Source organism: Rhipicephalus sanguineus, chromosome 4 (assembly GCF_013339695.2).
Source record: "Rhipicephalus sanguineus isolate Rsan-2018 chromosome 4, BIME_Rsan_1.4, whole genome shotgun sequence".
Lineage (NCBI taxonomy): Eukaryota > Metazoa > Arthropoda > Arachnida > Ixodida > Ixodidae > Rhipicephalus > Rhipicephalus sanguineus.
In genome coordinates, this window is record NC_051179.1 from 19,285,538 (window position 1) to 19,300,525 (window position 14,988).

General features: G+C 46.9%; 1 protein-coding gene across 2 annotated transcripts in view; it reads left to right on the forward strand.

Moving 5' to 3' along the window:
• Positions 1 to 14,654, forward strand: part of LOC119389535 (neuronal acetylcholine receptor subunit alpha-7) — a 264,755-nt gene extending 250,101 nt beyond the window's left edge. The window contains exons 7-9 of one of the 2 annotated variants that reach the window (XM_037656852.2): positions 1,406 to 1,492; positions 7,758 to 7,867; positions 9,126 to 14,654. In XM_037656852.2, the coding sequence (XP_037512780.1) occupies positions 1,406 to 1,492; positions 7,758 to 7,867; positions 9,126 to 9,605 (677 nt within the window). In that variant the 3' untranslated portion in view covers positions 9,606 to 14,654. The remainder of the gene's footprint in view (positions 1 to 1,405; positions 1,493 to 7,757; positions 7,868 to 9,125) is intronic. The other variant, XM_049414460.1, reaches the window with a different exon arrangement.
• Positions 14,655 to 14,988: the final 334 nt, after the last annotated feature.

Consider the following 14,988-nt stretch of genomic DNA (forward strand, 5'->3'; position numbering starts at 1 on the left):
TATATTCGCGATATTGCAAATACGTGAAGCCATAAGGAAGCAATGACTGATTCATTTGTTTGTGAAACTAGTTTAACAAAACTTGATATGGGGCCAGGTAGTGCATAGCCTTAGGGAAAACTGAAGCGCAATGTAAACATTCACATTGGTAAAGTTTGCGCTTTAATTTGTCCTAAAGAAAATGGGGTATGATCTCAAATGAACTTAAGAGGGTTCGAAGGGGTCCAATATGACCATTCTGTAAGTGCAATATTTAAAAAAAAAGTGTGCTCAGCTCTACCATGAAGTACGTGTTTTACCAGAATATTTTGACCTACGATGCCTTTTTTTTTTTGCTTCGAAAGATGTGCTGAGCAATTCAAGTGTCCCGCTGTGCGTCTAAATTCTGGAAATATCCTCTGTGGCGTTTGAATTTTCTTTCATGTGCCGCTTAGCTCTGCCCTGCTCGAACGTCTCAAGTACAGCTGCAGCTCGAAAGCTAGTGTCTCATGCATATGCGATAGGATTAGACTCGAAGGACGCCAAGTACCCTAGACAGAATTAGTTTAAGCGAAATGAATGACACGATATCAAGAAGTTTGGACTCGACTGTGATGCAACTGTGTATGAGTTTCAAGAGCTGTAACACGTTTATCCAGAGCATATTGCTGGTTCAATGCACATCCGCGGCAATGTAAAACAGGCTCGCTCCTGACGATGTCGTTGAAACGGGTAGACTGTACTCGGGGACAACTTTTCTTGGCAGCACAGTGGGAGCTACAGAACTGAAACGCATGCCTGCTTATGCGCCAAGAAATAGTAGCTAAATTTATTGATAATTTTCTCAATTGCTGAAATAAATACTGCTTTATTTATTACGAGACTCAACCAGCTACGGGAAGTCGCCCATAAAATTCAATTATTGTTCACTTTCCAGGACTTTTTTTTCTTTTTCTTTACATTCCTAAATAGCAGCACGTTTTCTGCATGTTTTCCAATGTAATCATGGCGTCCGTGACGTGTGTGGGTCACCGTGCGGCCGCAAACTCGCGGCCTAGTTCTCAAAGAAAAATATACTCGTAATATGACACTGAAATGTACACTGAAGATTCGAAATTTCTCTCTCCCATTCCCATTCTTCTTGTGTATGTTTCTCTAAACGCGTTAACGGCACGAGCGAGCAAAACCAAAATCAGCCGCTAGCTGCCGTACTACTTGCGGAGTAACACGAGCGTGCGGAAGCCACGCCTCCGTATCCTTGGCTCCAAAACCAAGATGAGCTGTCCCCGAGTATAGTAATGGCGGCATACTGTAACTGAGACGTTCGGTGTAGACGCGCAGCTTGCGGTGCAGCGGCCACTGCGGTTGAGCGTTGACGTGTCCGTTGACTGCTCCGATGCCTGTCGCTATCCGGTGGCGCGCGCAGGTGTAACCATTCTGCTGTCCCTGACGGTATTCATGCTCCAGCTCGCCGAGACCATGCCTCCGACGTCCGATGCTGTCTCCATTATAGGTGCGCCGGGTGCTCGGGTTTACACCCCGACCCCTGCATGTTCATGGCTGCGGGTCTCTGCCGCACCCTTGGTGGTGGTGATCATGGTGGCGGTTGTGTCGTTCGTGCCTAGATGACGGACGAGCGATGTCTCTTTTGCTGCAATGCATTGTCTGTCTATGTCTATAGTGCAACCGTGTTGCTCGTTCATACCGTTGGTGCTGTTTTGTGTAGTGCTTGTGATGTTCCTTTCGACTTTAGTGGACTGCGTTGTTCTTGTTTTCTTTCTTGCCTGCTGTCAGAAGTGGTCACTGTTTATGCGCACTGGTGTACAGAGTAAAGCAGACTTAAGCTGTTACTGTCTGCGACTTGAATGTTTGAATAGCCCTCTTATTGGCTGAGTTAGACTTCAGCCACCTGTAAGTGCCGAATATGTGCATTTTCAAAAGCCAGCTCAATTTCAGTGTTATTCTTTTCAAAATGTGGCAGTATAGAAGAAAAATATCATAAGTTAACAATGTCATTAGATGCTGAAGCAAGGTAATCATAGTTACGCTATGTGCATAGCATTCGAACTTGTGCATGTAAATTTAGTGTTCTTTTTGCATAGCTTTTCTATAAGAAGTACAATGGTTACAAGGTGTAGCGTTTATGTGAAGGCACTTTAGCGCTCACGCGTTCTTAACTGCGGCAGTTGAAAAAAAAAGTAAGCGTGTAGGAAGGACATCTGCCGAGCGATCACCTCGACCAAAGGTTTCTTCGAAAAAGAACGACATCAAACGGGAACTGCCAAGGGAACAGCCGACGTGGTCAACTGAAAAAGGCGGTAAGCTGGTCTCTGATCGGTGTTCACCACGGGACCGTATGCCTCCGAACGTGACCCCGGGTGAAGTCCACAGCAACGTGCCTGCAAAGGCGCAACACCTTTTTTTTTTCTTTCTGCTCGCAGGCGTCACCATTCTGCTCTCGTTGATCGTCTTCATGCTGCTCATTTGCGAAAAAATTCCCGTCACTTCAGACGCACTGCCTCTCATAGGTGCGGACCCAGTGAAGTGAGGTCGCTGACGTAAAAAAAAAAAAAAAAAAACCCGGCTCTTTCATTTGGTCATGGTTGTCTCTGAAAAATTTGGGAATGAAGAGCGGAAGGCAGTGACAGAGTGAGAACTAAAGCTTTATTCTGCGTAAACCGTATTGAACACGCAATTAGATGCTTAGTAACAGCGCATCATATTGAGCCGTCACGCAGCAGGTCATTTTGCACATGGGCTTGGTCCGCGCGAGCGTGAGAAGTCGAATCCGGTCTTGACACGTTCAAAATTAAAGGGTTATTTTTACCTACTCTCAGTGTACAGTTGTGCAAAGGTACAGCCCATGTTTGGTGCGCACTTCGCAAGGACAAAGCTTATTTTTATCAAGGCAAATTTTCGCGTAATAAATGCTCAGCGTTGGAGTCTTTAGTGTAACGCTGCAGTCACGCACTCTTTTTTTCTATTTCTCAGATGAAGATCACAATCTTCTACTTCCATCTTATTTCCTTCGAGTTCTAGAAATGTAGCTTTGCCGCGTCCGTAGAAGCAGTCATTTTTTCGCTGTGTTAAGTTATCGAAGGGTTTATCAGCATGTACATCAAGCTATCGGAGAGTTACGATGTTCTTCAGCACATTCGTAGATATCTGTCACGGTGTAGCTCGGACAGACTCCATCGCAAACGACTCTCGTTTTTGCTTACGTAGTGTTGCGCCTTATGGAACGCATATTCGAAAGTGTCGGTGAAGTTAAGTCGATGGCAAAGAGGGTGTTAAGGTGAGGAGTGGTAAATTCCGATACGCTGTTACAAGGCCGGTGCTCAGCACCTATGCGTCCTCGCTTTGTCCTTGTCTTCCGCTCTGCCGATCGTGCTCCGCCCACAAGCCCGAGTGTCCACGCTGCTACGAAGCATGGCCTCCACTGTGGCCCCCCTCGCTCATGAGTGACTCCCCCTCACCCTGCCTCTGCCACACACTGCACTCGTGCGCACTAAATCCAAATGGAGCTCTAAAACAATCAACACGCGTCGCTGCCTGCGGTGCAAGCTTAAACATTGCTAGGAAGGCATCGCCTATACGCCGACTCACACGGACCGCGTCTGGTTGTTGACAACTGTTTCGGATGGGAGAGTCTATTTGCACCTCAGCAGCTCCAAGTCACGCGACCTGAATGGAAACGCCACGTATGACGTTACGATTTCAATAAAAGGCAAGCTTCTGCCTGCACTCTGAGAGAAAAGAAAGACTATGTTGCTACTCTTTACTGTGAGTCCTTACTTGCCAGGCAAATGACCCTCTTTAAAGACGCACGTTCACCCTCTTTTGGGTCCCACGACACATCGACGAGAGTATAAAGATCTACAAAAAGAGTTCACGTGTCTCTTTAAAGAGAGTCATATACGTGGCAAGTAAGAACTCACAAAAAATAGTCAAATGACTCTCTTTTTTTTGTTAGTGTGGCGTTCAATTGGTATAGATATATTGCCAGTGTCAGTGGTCGGTCCAGGTCACTGGGGGGCCAGTAACCTACGCCGCGCCGCTTCGTGGTTCTCGCTATTTTTTCAGCATCACTTCTGCCAGAGTCAGGGTCGACAGCGTTGTGCGGCTTTACCACTGACGTCATCGGTGACGTATCTGGTGAGGTCACAGGAGCCCCAGCATTTGACGTGCTCCGAAAGTCCGAGCGCACTTACGGTTCAGAGGCTGGCAAATTTTATTAGCCTGGAAGTCGAGTTTCCACGTGTGCCGTCTACACCACTTTCGAAGACAGTAAACTAGATAGTTGCGCATGGGGCGCCTGCTGACATACCAGTGTCTCTTCCTTGCTGAGAGACAAATTGAACATGCTAGTGTGCAGACTTTGGTCACAGGAGCTAATCTGATATGTGGCATGTTATGTACAGCTGACGGCGTCGTCTGCACATAATTTTCCTTGTTGTGAAATAAAGTAAACTACGTTGTTCATCATTCTGACCTATAGTCTCATCTTATGGATACGACGGATTAGCGTCACTTTGTGAACGTACACAAGCAGACAGGAACGTGTCAGCCATGTTTGTTGCATGCTGTCATACAAAGGTGCGGTGTCTGTGCAGTGTAGCGTCACAAACTCGCTCAACTCGAGAGATCTTCCTGACATCTTCGGGCTGTTTTCTTCGCACACAACCCAACTCCGATCACCGTCACCACTCTTCTCGATTGCGGTACGTTGCATTGGATATGTAGCTAGTATAAAATACTATTACTACGGCTCTAAAATTGAGTAAAACGTACTATAAAATTTAACTGCGGCCGTACGGATTGTTTGTCGTTATATAAGTACACCTTACTAATTATTTCTTGCCAATGACAAGGTCACAACTTAATATTCAATTTGCTACTTACACGGTGCACGAAGAACGCGTACCTAGGCAATTACATGGAAACCTCGCGCCTCTGGTTAACCAAGTGGGTAACAGACCAGGGCCTGTTGCTCAGGTCTGTTACTTGGTTTGACGTGTAATATAGCTAAGATAGCCTAAATACTGAGCAGACACGGTAACTACGCATGCGTCACAAAGATATCGCGTAGAGTGAAATGTACTGCTAGACCAGTTGCAACGAAACAGATATGAAGTATATAATAATAATATCTGGGGTTTTACGTCCCAAAACCACGATATGATTATGAGAGACGCCGTAGTGGAGGGCTCCGGAAATTTCGACCATCTTTAACGTACACCTAAATCTAAGTACACGGGCCTCTACCATTTCGCCTCCATCGAAATGCGACCGCCGCGGCCGGGATCGAACCCGCGACCTTCGGGTCAGTAGCCGAGCACCGTAACCGCTATACCACCGCGGCGGACGATATGAAGTATGACGTCCCACTCAGTGCGGTGGACTACAAATTGTCAATAATTGAGATCATGCTCAACGATGCGAAAAAAATTTTTGAGAAGCAAGAAGACGTTTAACGAGGACAGCAAATGGTGTCAAAAATGCGAGAGGGCTCAAAATTTGTTTGTTGCTTTTACCACGATTTGGGAGATTCGGTATTGCAAGAACATCTTCTTTTTCTCGGAGCATTTGCTACGTAAGCTTTCTTCGTGGTCTATTTAAACATTCTTCAAAAGTTTTCAAGGCGATTCACTCTTACAAAACACGCGCGAAGGCAAGCCGTTGAAGCAGAGAGAAAGGAAATGGCTGTTGCGTTCATTGTGGCGATCAAAAGGCATTCCCGCTGCGTCGTAGATCAACGTCATGCAAATGCGAAAAAAAAAACAGTCGGAGCCCGCATGGAAATTCCCGCACAGAATTTGCACTGCGCCGTGAATCATGACTGCCTTATCATTCTTCGCCGAAGCAGGAACAGAGGTAATAATGCCGTACAAATGGAACTGGCAGCGCGCTGAATTGAACCGACAGGAGTGGGATGCTTCGAAAGCAAGCTTCAACAAAGACGTGAAGAGACTCAGCGGCAACGTAAGTGTAATTATGAAAACGCCATATCGGCACAAATGCTGTGGCAAGAGAGGTATCAGAATAGCAAGCTCGAAGCATAAATCTCGTCGATTCGATGCTTGAACGATCTAAACGGACGTTTGGATGCAGGCGGCCGTGTGTGCTCTCGCAATCGCTGCCGTAGGAAGTTTGCGCAGTTTAATTCCCATCGCAGATATTGCACTTCGGCGATGCGCTGAAGGCGCATTCCCTTGGGAACGCATAACAAACGTCGTGTAGCGTTGCCAGAGAAATGTGAGGCTGTGCGCACCCAAGAAAGAAAAATAGGAAGGCAAATTGCTGAAGCTGTGCGTCAAACTGAAAAACTAGGCCTGTCTATGTGGGCCTAGATACAGTTCATATTTCTCCCACTACGCACTTCTCAAAGTATGCGGCAAGCAAGGAGGTTCTAAAGAAAATGTTGGAGTGGAAGCTCTCACAACGCCTTACCGCGAAAGTGAAGCCAATGCTTGCCAAGGAGGTTTTTTAAAAAAGAAAACATGCTCTTTTCGAATAATTCCTGCTTAGAGATCAGGTGGTTTTGCTTAGTTAAGGTAAATGCTAAGTTAATTATAAAATAACATGTCATTGTGTTCGACGAAAGCAACATACCGAGATGAGTATTGATGACTCGATCTCCAATAAAATTTGCGAAGACTTCGAGGTTTCTTGAGGAAACCAGTTACACAAAGGCACACACTGAGCAGTAGCTGTCCGGAAAATTTTTGCCATATTAAACTCGCAGAGCGCGGGAAGAAAACGCTCTGTTTTTTCAGCTGAACGTAACGCTTCATCTTGCCACTCCTAAGATGGCGACCGCCGCCGTCGTCTTAGGGCGGGTACGGCTTCACTATTTGGACATAATTTCCACTCCAGCAATTCCTTTTGAACCTCCTTGGCGGCCACATGCGGGTATATTGTGGTAGAATACTGTCGTAGGCGCAACGAAAGCGCAATACCCGAAATCTCATTTCTGTTCAGATGATTGTACGACAGTGGTTGAGCACTGAAGTCAAGCTTACTCAAACGCGCGGCTTCCTTTTATCTAATCTGTTTATGAGGCTTCCATCCCGTCCTGTCTTCCTAGCGGGCTGATCGTGTACTGCAGACCAGCAGAGGCTTATTAAACAACGATTTTGAAATTGCAGGTCTTGAGTACAAGTACAGGTCTGAAGTCGTTCAATGCTTATAGTCTTTACTTCCAAGGTTAAACATGTCTAAAAACCGATGCGCAGCATGACCGCTCCGGCCTGTCTTTAACGTACGGTTTCTTCGCATGGTTGTGGTTTTCTTCTTGCTTACAGCTGTACGCCTGCATGCGGTGTTCACCGGAAATGTGTATCCTGGATTGGAATGGGTTTAAGACAGGGTCGTCTTGCATGAAGCCTCCCTGGCTGCGGTTGCCTGATTACTGCAGTTCTTTTTTCTTTTTTTCAAATTTTTTATTTCAGTTATAAATAAACAAGGCATTGATTGTGATATAAAGTGACTGCGCACATATGATCTAAATGGCCCTAAGCCGGCTTCACTTATGCGAATGCTGATACTCTTTGTGTGAATGCATGGTGCGTGCTTGCCTGGTGTTCATCTCGAACCTGCTGCTTGACGACGCCGACATTGCGAGTGCACGCTTGAGTGTATTGCAGCGCACGCATGGTGTTCCTAGGTATCCATATTGTAAGCCGTACGGTGCATGCTACGTTTTTCAACTCACAGTCTCCGTCCTGTAAGTGTGTCGTACAATACGCCGTTTCGGCGCGTCCTTCTCCCTGTTCCAGGAACCTATTTTGCCTGCATCATGATCATGGTTGCCTTCTCGGTAGTCATGACCGTGGTGGTCCTGAACTATCATCACAGAAATCAAGAGACGACCGAAATGCCTGCTTTGGTGAGTGACCTATCTTCGTTTCTTGATAACAGTTGTATTACTATTTCATCCTACTCATGCCGAGTATGTAGCAGTGTCGAGGCACATGACCTCTACAATGCCATAGCTGGGCTTGATAGCTTAAAATTACTCTATACGTAGTTTCTCATAGCACACGAGGCCTTGGTAAATCTGTTCTTGAGAGTGACGGATTTCGGCGTTGCGTGGCATGTGACCTTGTGTACGCTGCCAACAAAAACTAAAGGCCTTTTACAACATCATAATACACATATATGTCTTTTTCATTTTTATTTAATAATGAAAGATGAACTTCATCACGCTTAAGCACTGTTGAGAGGAAACTATGGCACTTACTCACGTCATAACCACACCTCAGATAGAAACTAATTAAGGTGGAGGGGTTGGTTGGTTAGCCACGATGGCACTGTACGTCGAGACAAAGGCGACATTCACAGAAGAGTCAAACACAGCGCCTGCATTCGTCTTTTGCATAAGTGCCGTCCTTGTTTCGATCTGTCTTGCCATATTCTACAAATGCAATTAAAAATCTAACATCAACTCCGCATTTGTTGAATGATATTAGAGGAGTTGTTAGCCATCGAAGCGCCACATATCTAAACCATTTGGCGACAAAGCTCCCAGCGCGTGACACTTGTGTGACCACGCTGGTTAATGGCCTCTGCCGCGTTAGCCACGCGTGCACAATTCTCCACTTCGGCAACGCCTTGCATGGCTTAAGCAGAATACATAGCGCAGAACCGAAAACAGGACAACAAGACTACGGGACGAGCGCTAATCTTCAACAAAACATTTTGCAGATCGTGCGCATATACTTTTCCTATGGCGATACAAAGCAATGTATCACCATGGGAACAGTTTAACTAGGAAGATACCCAAAGTGTTTGAAATAGCTCGAGCACGTGATGAGTGTGTGAGTATGCCGCCAGTAGCATTATCAAAGAAGGAACTTGAGTTTTTGGCGGTAGTTCACGCGTGGCATTTCTCTTTTTATATTTTCTGTAGCCTGTATATTTTTTTATTTCTTCTTTCTTGCCGTTTCAGATATTGTGCTTGTATATGCGCACGATCTAAAAAAGTTTTGTTGAAAGTTAGCGCTCGTCCCGTCATCGTCTTGTCCTGTGTTTGGTTCTGCGCTATGTGCTCTGCTTAAGCGATGACCAACAAATACGCCCATACACTGTCCCTTCTGAGAGCCTCGCATGATCTTCAGCTCGTGCCGCGTCGATACTCGTTGCAGATTCGCACGGTGTTCCTCGTGTGGCTCCCGTGGCTTCTGCGCATGGAGCCTCCAGGCCAAAAGGCGAACCGGCGCAGCCTCTTCCTCAACAACAAGATGAAAGAGCTCGAGCTGAAGGAGCGCTCGTCGCGGAGTCTGCTGGCCAACGTGCTGGACATCGACGACGACTTCCGCACGGCCAACAGCGCCGCCGCCAGCGACTGCCACGGGACTCGAACCCCGTACCTAGGTGGAGGCGGCGGCGGCGGGGCGTCCACGGTGCACGCCTGCGTCCACTCGTCGCGTGAACTGAACTTGATCTTGCGTGAGCTGCGCTTCATCACGAGCCGCATGCGTAAGGACGAGCAAGAGCGGGAAGTCGTTGGCGAGTGGAAGTTCGCGGCCATGGTCGTCGACCGCGTCTGCCTCATCATTTTCTCCTTGTTCACCATCATCTCCACCTGCGCCTGCCTCTTCTCGGCGCCTCATCTGGTGGCCTAGCGCACCCTGCTTCTAGGACAGCATGTTTTCCGCTACCAGCTCCCTCCACCGGTGGCCGGCGGTCTTCCTCTCGGAGAGTTTCTTCACTGCGTTCTTCCGCGCGAGCCCGCTTGTGCGGGCTCTCGCGGGAGAACGCATCTCGTGAAGATTCCAGGTGACTCCTTTGTCGCAACACCCCGTCGAGTCCTGTCCGGGTCCCCACGCCTTCGAGTGCGAAGAGATGCAGCGCAAGATACGTACGATGCGACGGCGTCTCGTACCGCGAGGTACTTTCGTGTGGGGGAGGAGAAAGACACGTGGAAGTCGAACGAGCTGGTTTTTAAGTCTCCATTGTGTGCCAATCACGAGCCGCCACTGGTGCGAAAGCGTCGGACTATCTCGGAGCATTTGGTAGCACCGTCCGAAGCTGGTGCCTTGGCCGTCACTTCAATTCTATATAGGATAAAATAACTGCGCGTTAGCTGCCAAACTGCATGAAGGGTCAAGCAGACGCACCAACCGAACCACAAGAAGGGAGAAAACGCACAGGCTTCCTTCTCTAGGAGCTTCAAGATCGTGGAACGTGCGTCGTAACACGATGCTTCTGATTACATGCCTGTCCGCCGTCATGACTGGCTGGCCGGAGTTGGATAAGCCACCCCATCTTCGCAGCGGTTCCCCTTTCTTTCGTCGGTGAATGGTGCGTATGAGTAAAGAAAAATAGGGACAATGCGTGTGTGTTAGGCTGCATAAACTTGTCAGTGAGCGCGTACATGCCAAAACAGTGACTATCGTAGAACTGCGTATTGTTTTCACAGTGTTCGTTTACCTGTTGTCCTGTTTGAAGTGAGCGTTCCGAAATGGACTTCTTTAATCATAGAGCAGTTGTTCCATATGTCTAGTCACCCGGCATCGTGTACAGCGTAGCTCGATCTGGCAAAACCTGTTTGGACTTTGCCAAATGGAGGCATGCGGCTTATACTTCTGGCCCGGCTTCCGCCGTCTACAGTGAGCACATGCCCGCGACTGGTTAAAGCACTGTATCTCCACGTGGTGTTAGCTAACTGTAGACGTTTCGGTGCTTTGAAAAACTGCTCTTCGGTGATCGCCAACAAGTCGTGAGCTTTAGCTTCTAAAATCCTGAAACATGCTGGGATTCCGGACGCGTAGGCGCAATGTCGAATAAACAGCGCTGCCGACAAACACCCTAACGATAAAAATAATAATGATATTCTCAGAGTCGCGTGCGTTTTTTGAACTACGTGTGTTTTTATCATCCACCTCAACAGTTGATGTTATCTTGTTAGCAAGTTAAGCAGTTAAAACGAAGATAGCTTGTTTTACGTCTTACCGCGAAAGAACTAGTGTAGGACTTGGTGGATCTAAGATCGACTCCTTCGATAAGCCTCGAGACCAATTTCGTAGATCTAGAAAAAGCTTGCAGTGGTTTCACTGGTGCACTCGTTATGATTCACCTTGCTCTGACAAATGACTCAGTGACGCGCTGGCAACATCACAGTACGTTTTTTCTGTTAATTTTTATCCATGCGCTTCTACGCAGGTTCTCACGTAGGAAACGGTTGAACTCTGCATTTATTTCAACATAAAACTAGCCGTGTTAATAAATCTAGGCGGAGGCCCTTGATCCGAATATTATTTTTATATTACTGAAGGCCGCAGTCGAATGTATACAACCGATATTTCTAAGCTTTGCCACGGGAATTCTTCACGCTATTATTCACAAATATTTAAGATACGCACTTAACCGACGGCAGTGCTAAAACATATCAGTGTCGCCATATTCCGGTCTGCCGTCTCGTTCAACGCCCGTGACCATTTATCTGAAAGAAAGAAACAAAAGACATTGGCCAAGATACACGGTGACACGTGCTTAAGCTCAGGACATCGCTTCTCGTCTTCTTTAGTCCTCGATTCGATATGCTTAATTTGACCTAGATTCTGTCCGATGGTCTCGCATAGTTGTCATCGTGTTTTCCGGGTATCCTTGTATTAGAAAAATGCGCCAAATGAGGCGGGCCTTGCGTTATGGATTGAAACGCGTCGTCTGATAGCTGGGTCAATGAATCCAAGTTGCCGCTATGGGTCGTCAGAAAAGATATCGTCGAATGCAAATGCATCGTCACTGGTGGAGCAGAGCTAATCGTATGCTACACTCTGAGAAAAAAGGAGTCCTTGGACTCTTTTTTGGACAGTCATACATCCGACTCTCCAAAACAGAGTTAACGGGTCTCTTTCAATATAGTTATATATGTTAGAGTTATATACGCGGCAAGAAAGAGTCAAATGAATCTTTCTTCCCTTCTTTCTTAGAGTGCATGGTTTATTTCGTGTAGAGAGAAGCCATCCGAGCACGGTCTAACGCTAGTGTCTGGAATCTCACACTAGGAAGAAACATGCGTCAAGGTTTCTAGGAGCACCAAATTTTATGTGAATGAGAGTTCCTACAATTTGTGGGTGGTTTCACAGAGAAGGAAAGACATGTATAGGTTAGTGGAACTAGTAAAATAGAAAAAATAACAGTTTAAGCAACGGTACTCTAGTTCTATAAGATCTAAATATTAGATGTCTCAGGGGGAGAAAGGAGGACAGCTTTCACGAAGATGCATCCAAGACGGCCATAAGAACTTTGTTTGCTAAGGTTGGCTTGATCGTGCATAGGTTTTCATTCAAATTCATTACTCGTCTCACCAGCTAGGTATTTCGCCTTGCGAACTTCAAATTCTTTAGAAATATGGATGCCAGACGTCTTGTTCTAGGCCGTTCTTAATCGTTGCTTCCTTCCGACTTAAGCAGTTTTGAGAGTTCCGAAAATTTTCGGCTCGAAGTGTTAAATATGCAGAAGGGCTGCTTGCAGAATTTCAAGTCGTACGTTTTTTTTTTGTAACTCAGAAGTCTGCGTATATTATAAACCGTCCTGTCCCCTATATAAAGGCCAACTTGATTTTATTCTTCTTAGGGTTACGGTTGTTTCGCCGTTGATCCGGGTTCTGCTAAAACAAAATCGGCGATTCTGCTGCCGAAGAGACCACATGTATGAGTTGACATTGCTTTGCCCCCCTTTCTCATTATTGACTGTATCACCGCTATACAAGGTGGTGTCGCACGTCACTTTCGTTCGACCGAGTTATAGACTCTCCACAGCGTCATTCGTTGCACGGCGAATCTATTCTGTTTGTTGCAGCGTCAGCGTCCAGTGCTACGACCGAATTTGCGTTATCTTTTGAATCAACCGCTCTAGGTACGGGACGTATTGTCGAGTACTGTGATGATGAGGGTGCATCACTCACGTTGGCCCTACAGGAGTTGAAGACAGCGGGAGCTCTTGTTCCCATCCTACGCGGTAACCTTTATCCCACAACCTTAACCCTAACCTACATCCCGGGAACCTTGAAACGCACTGTAATCGATCCCATCATTCAACGCTCAATCGATGCATGTCGCACTCACGTCACCTTTATGACATGTGCTTGATGTGGTAATACAATGCATGATACCGACCCTAATGTTGACTTCTGTCTGCTCCAGTGAGTTATTTTCACGGTCGTTAAAGAGCACCTACGCTGATTGCAGGTAGCCGTTGCGTTTCACTAGGCATCTGCCTGTCATGCTGTCTCATAGTGACCGAGATTCCTGCGGTGCGGCTAACACAAGGACTAGGTTTCAAGGTGGCTGGCTATTCACCACGAAGTCGTTTTAAGAATGAACACAGCGTCCACAGGAGGATTATAAATTGTGCACATGTACAACGCGTGCAACCCTATGACAACAACACATGATCACGTTTCTGTGGGCTGGCATCAATGCTTCTGTGATACAACGTTGTGTTCTTCCATGCGTGCGTCTGATAAACAACGTTTGTTCGTCGTTTCTCGCGCGCTTTTCCCTTAGGAAAATAATTTGCGCCCACTTCACGCGTGGGCCAGTCTCGCCCTCTCCGGTGCCTGTTTCCATGTTCGTTCCCACTACCGAGTGCTAATCACGTGAAGCCATACCAGACAACCATACTGCGGTGCGACATCGCCATGTAACGCTCGCGTCAACGTCATTCGCTTCTCTTGTTAGCTGCGTGATCAGCTTCGAGAAGGAGCAGCGATCAGCGCGCCATCTCTGACGCCGTGGCAGCGCTTTTATCATACATCCAGTGGTGTGCACCGTGGCCTCCGCGATTAGCTCCGGCGACGAGCAGCGGCGCGTAGTTGGAACGGATCACGGAGGCCACGTGTGCACCAAGGAGGCTTTAAAAAAAGTGTTGGAGTGGAAGCTCTCGCACCGCCTTACCGGCTAAAGTGAAGCCAGCGATTGCGCACCCTTTATCTCGGAAATACGCTCTTTTCGGGTTGTGCCCGCTTAGAAATAAAGTTGTTTTGATCTGTTAATGTAATAGGTTAATTCTAAAATAAGATATCGTTGTTCCTGGCGAAAGAAACATATCGAGATGATAATTGATGATTTGATGTCCAATAAAATTTGCCAAGAATTTGGTGAGATTTCTTGAGGAAACCAGTAACACAAAGGTACACACTGAGCGGCATCTGTCCGGGAAAATTTGCCGCATTGAACACGTAGGGCGTGGTTGAGAACACCCCTCATTTCTTCGGTAACTGCTAAACGTTTTGACCTGCCCCTGCTAATATGGCGGCCGGGTCTGCCATCTTGAGGCGTAATTTCCACTCCAGCAATTCTTCTTAAACCTCCTTGGTGTGCATGCGTCTAACTTTGCTTTCACAGTGCAGCATATGCGTCTATTCTCGCCTCCTTCAGCGAATTTCATCTACCCTGTCTTGACTGACCTATACCGGACGTACTGACGTCGTTTCGATGTGCGAGACATGTTTTCGCTTCTCGTGATTTTGTTCAACGTTCTCTGTGAAGCGCCTGTTCGATTGTGTTTTCTTTCGCTGGTGGTTGAAACTCATCGCTTCCTCGTCATCAAGTCGGAGACCAAGACTCTATGTAGACTACGAAAAGGTTGAAGTCACGTGCTGTACATACGTAGAGAAGCTATGTAACGCTAGCGTATAACATATATATGAACGTTAAGCCGAATTTCGAGAATCTCTATATGTAGCCCAATCCTTCGAACACTCCAGTTGACACTTCTTGTTAAGACATGTTTGTTAGAAGCACTCTGCTTTTCTTCTCAACCCTCGCACCTGTGTGTTAACTCCTGAGGACGCTCGTTTCCAGCAGTTTCTCCAAGATGTCAAGACGCACCGAAGCGCAAGGGAAAAAAAACGCGAAGAGACTGGTTTTTCGAATGCACTGTGCTAGGATCACTGTTTACTTTGTAGAAAGCGAAGCGAATTGAGAAACGTGCCAGGGCTCTTACGTGCCGCGTGTTAGGATATTTCTAACTGCAAGCACACACTCGCTGAGAGCACAA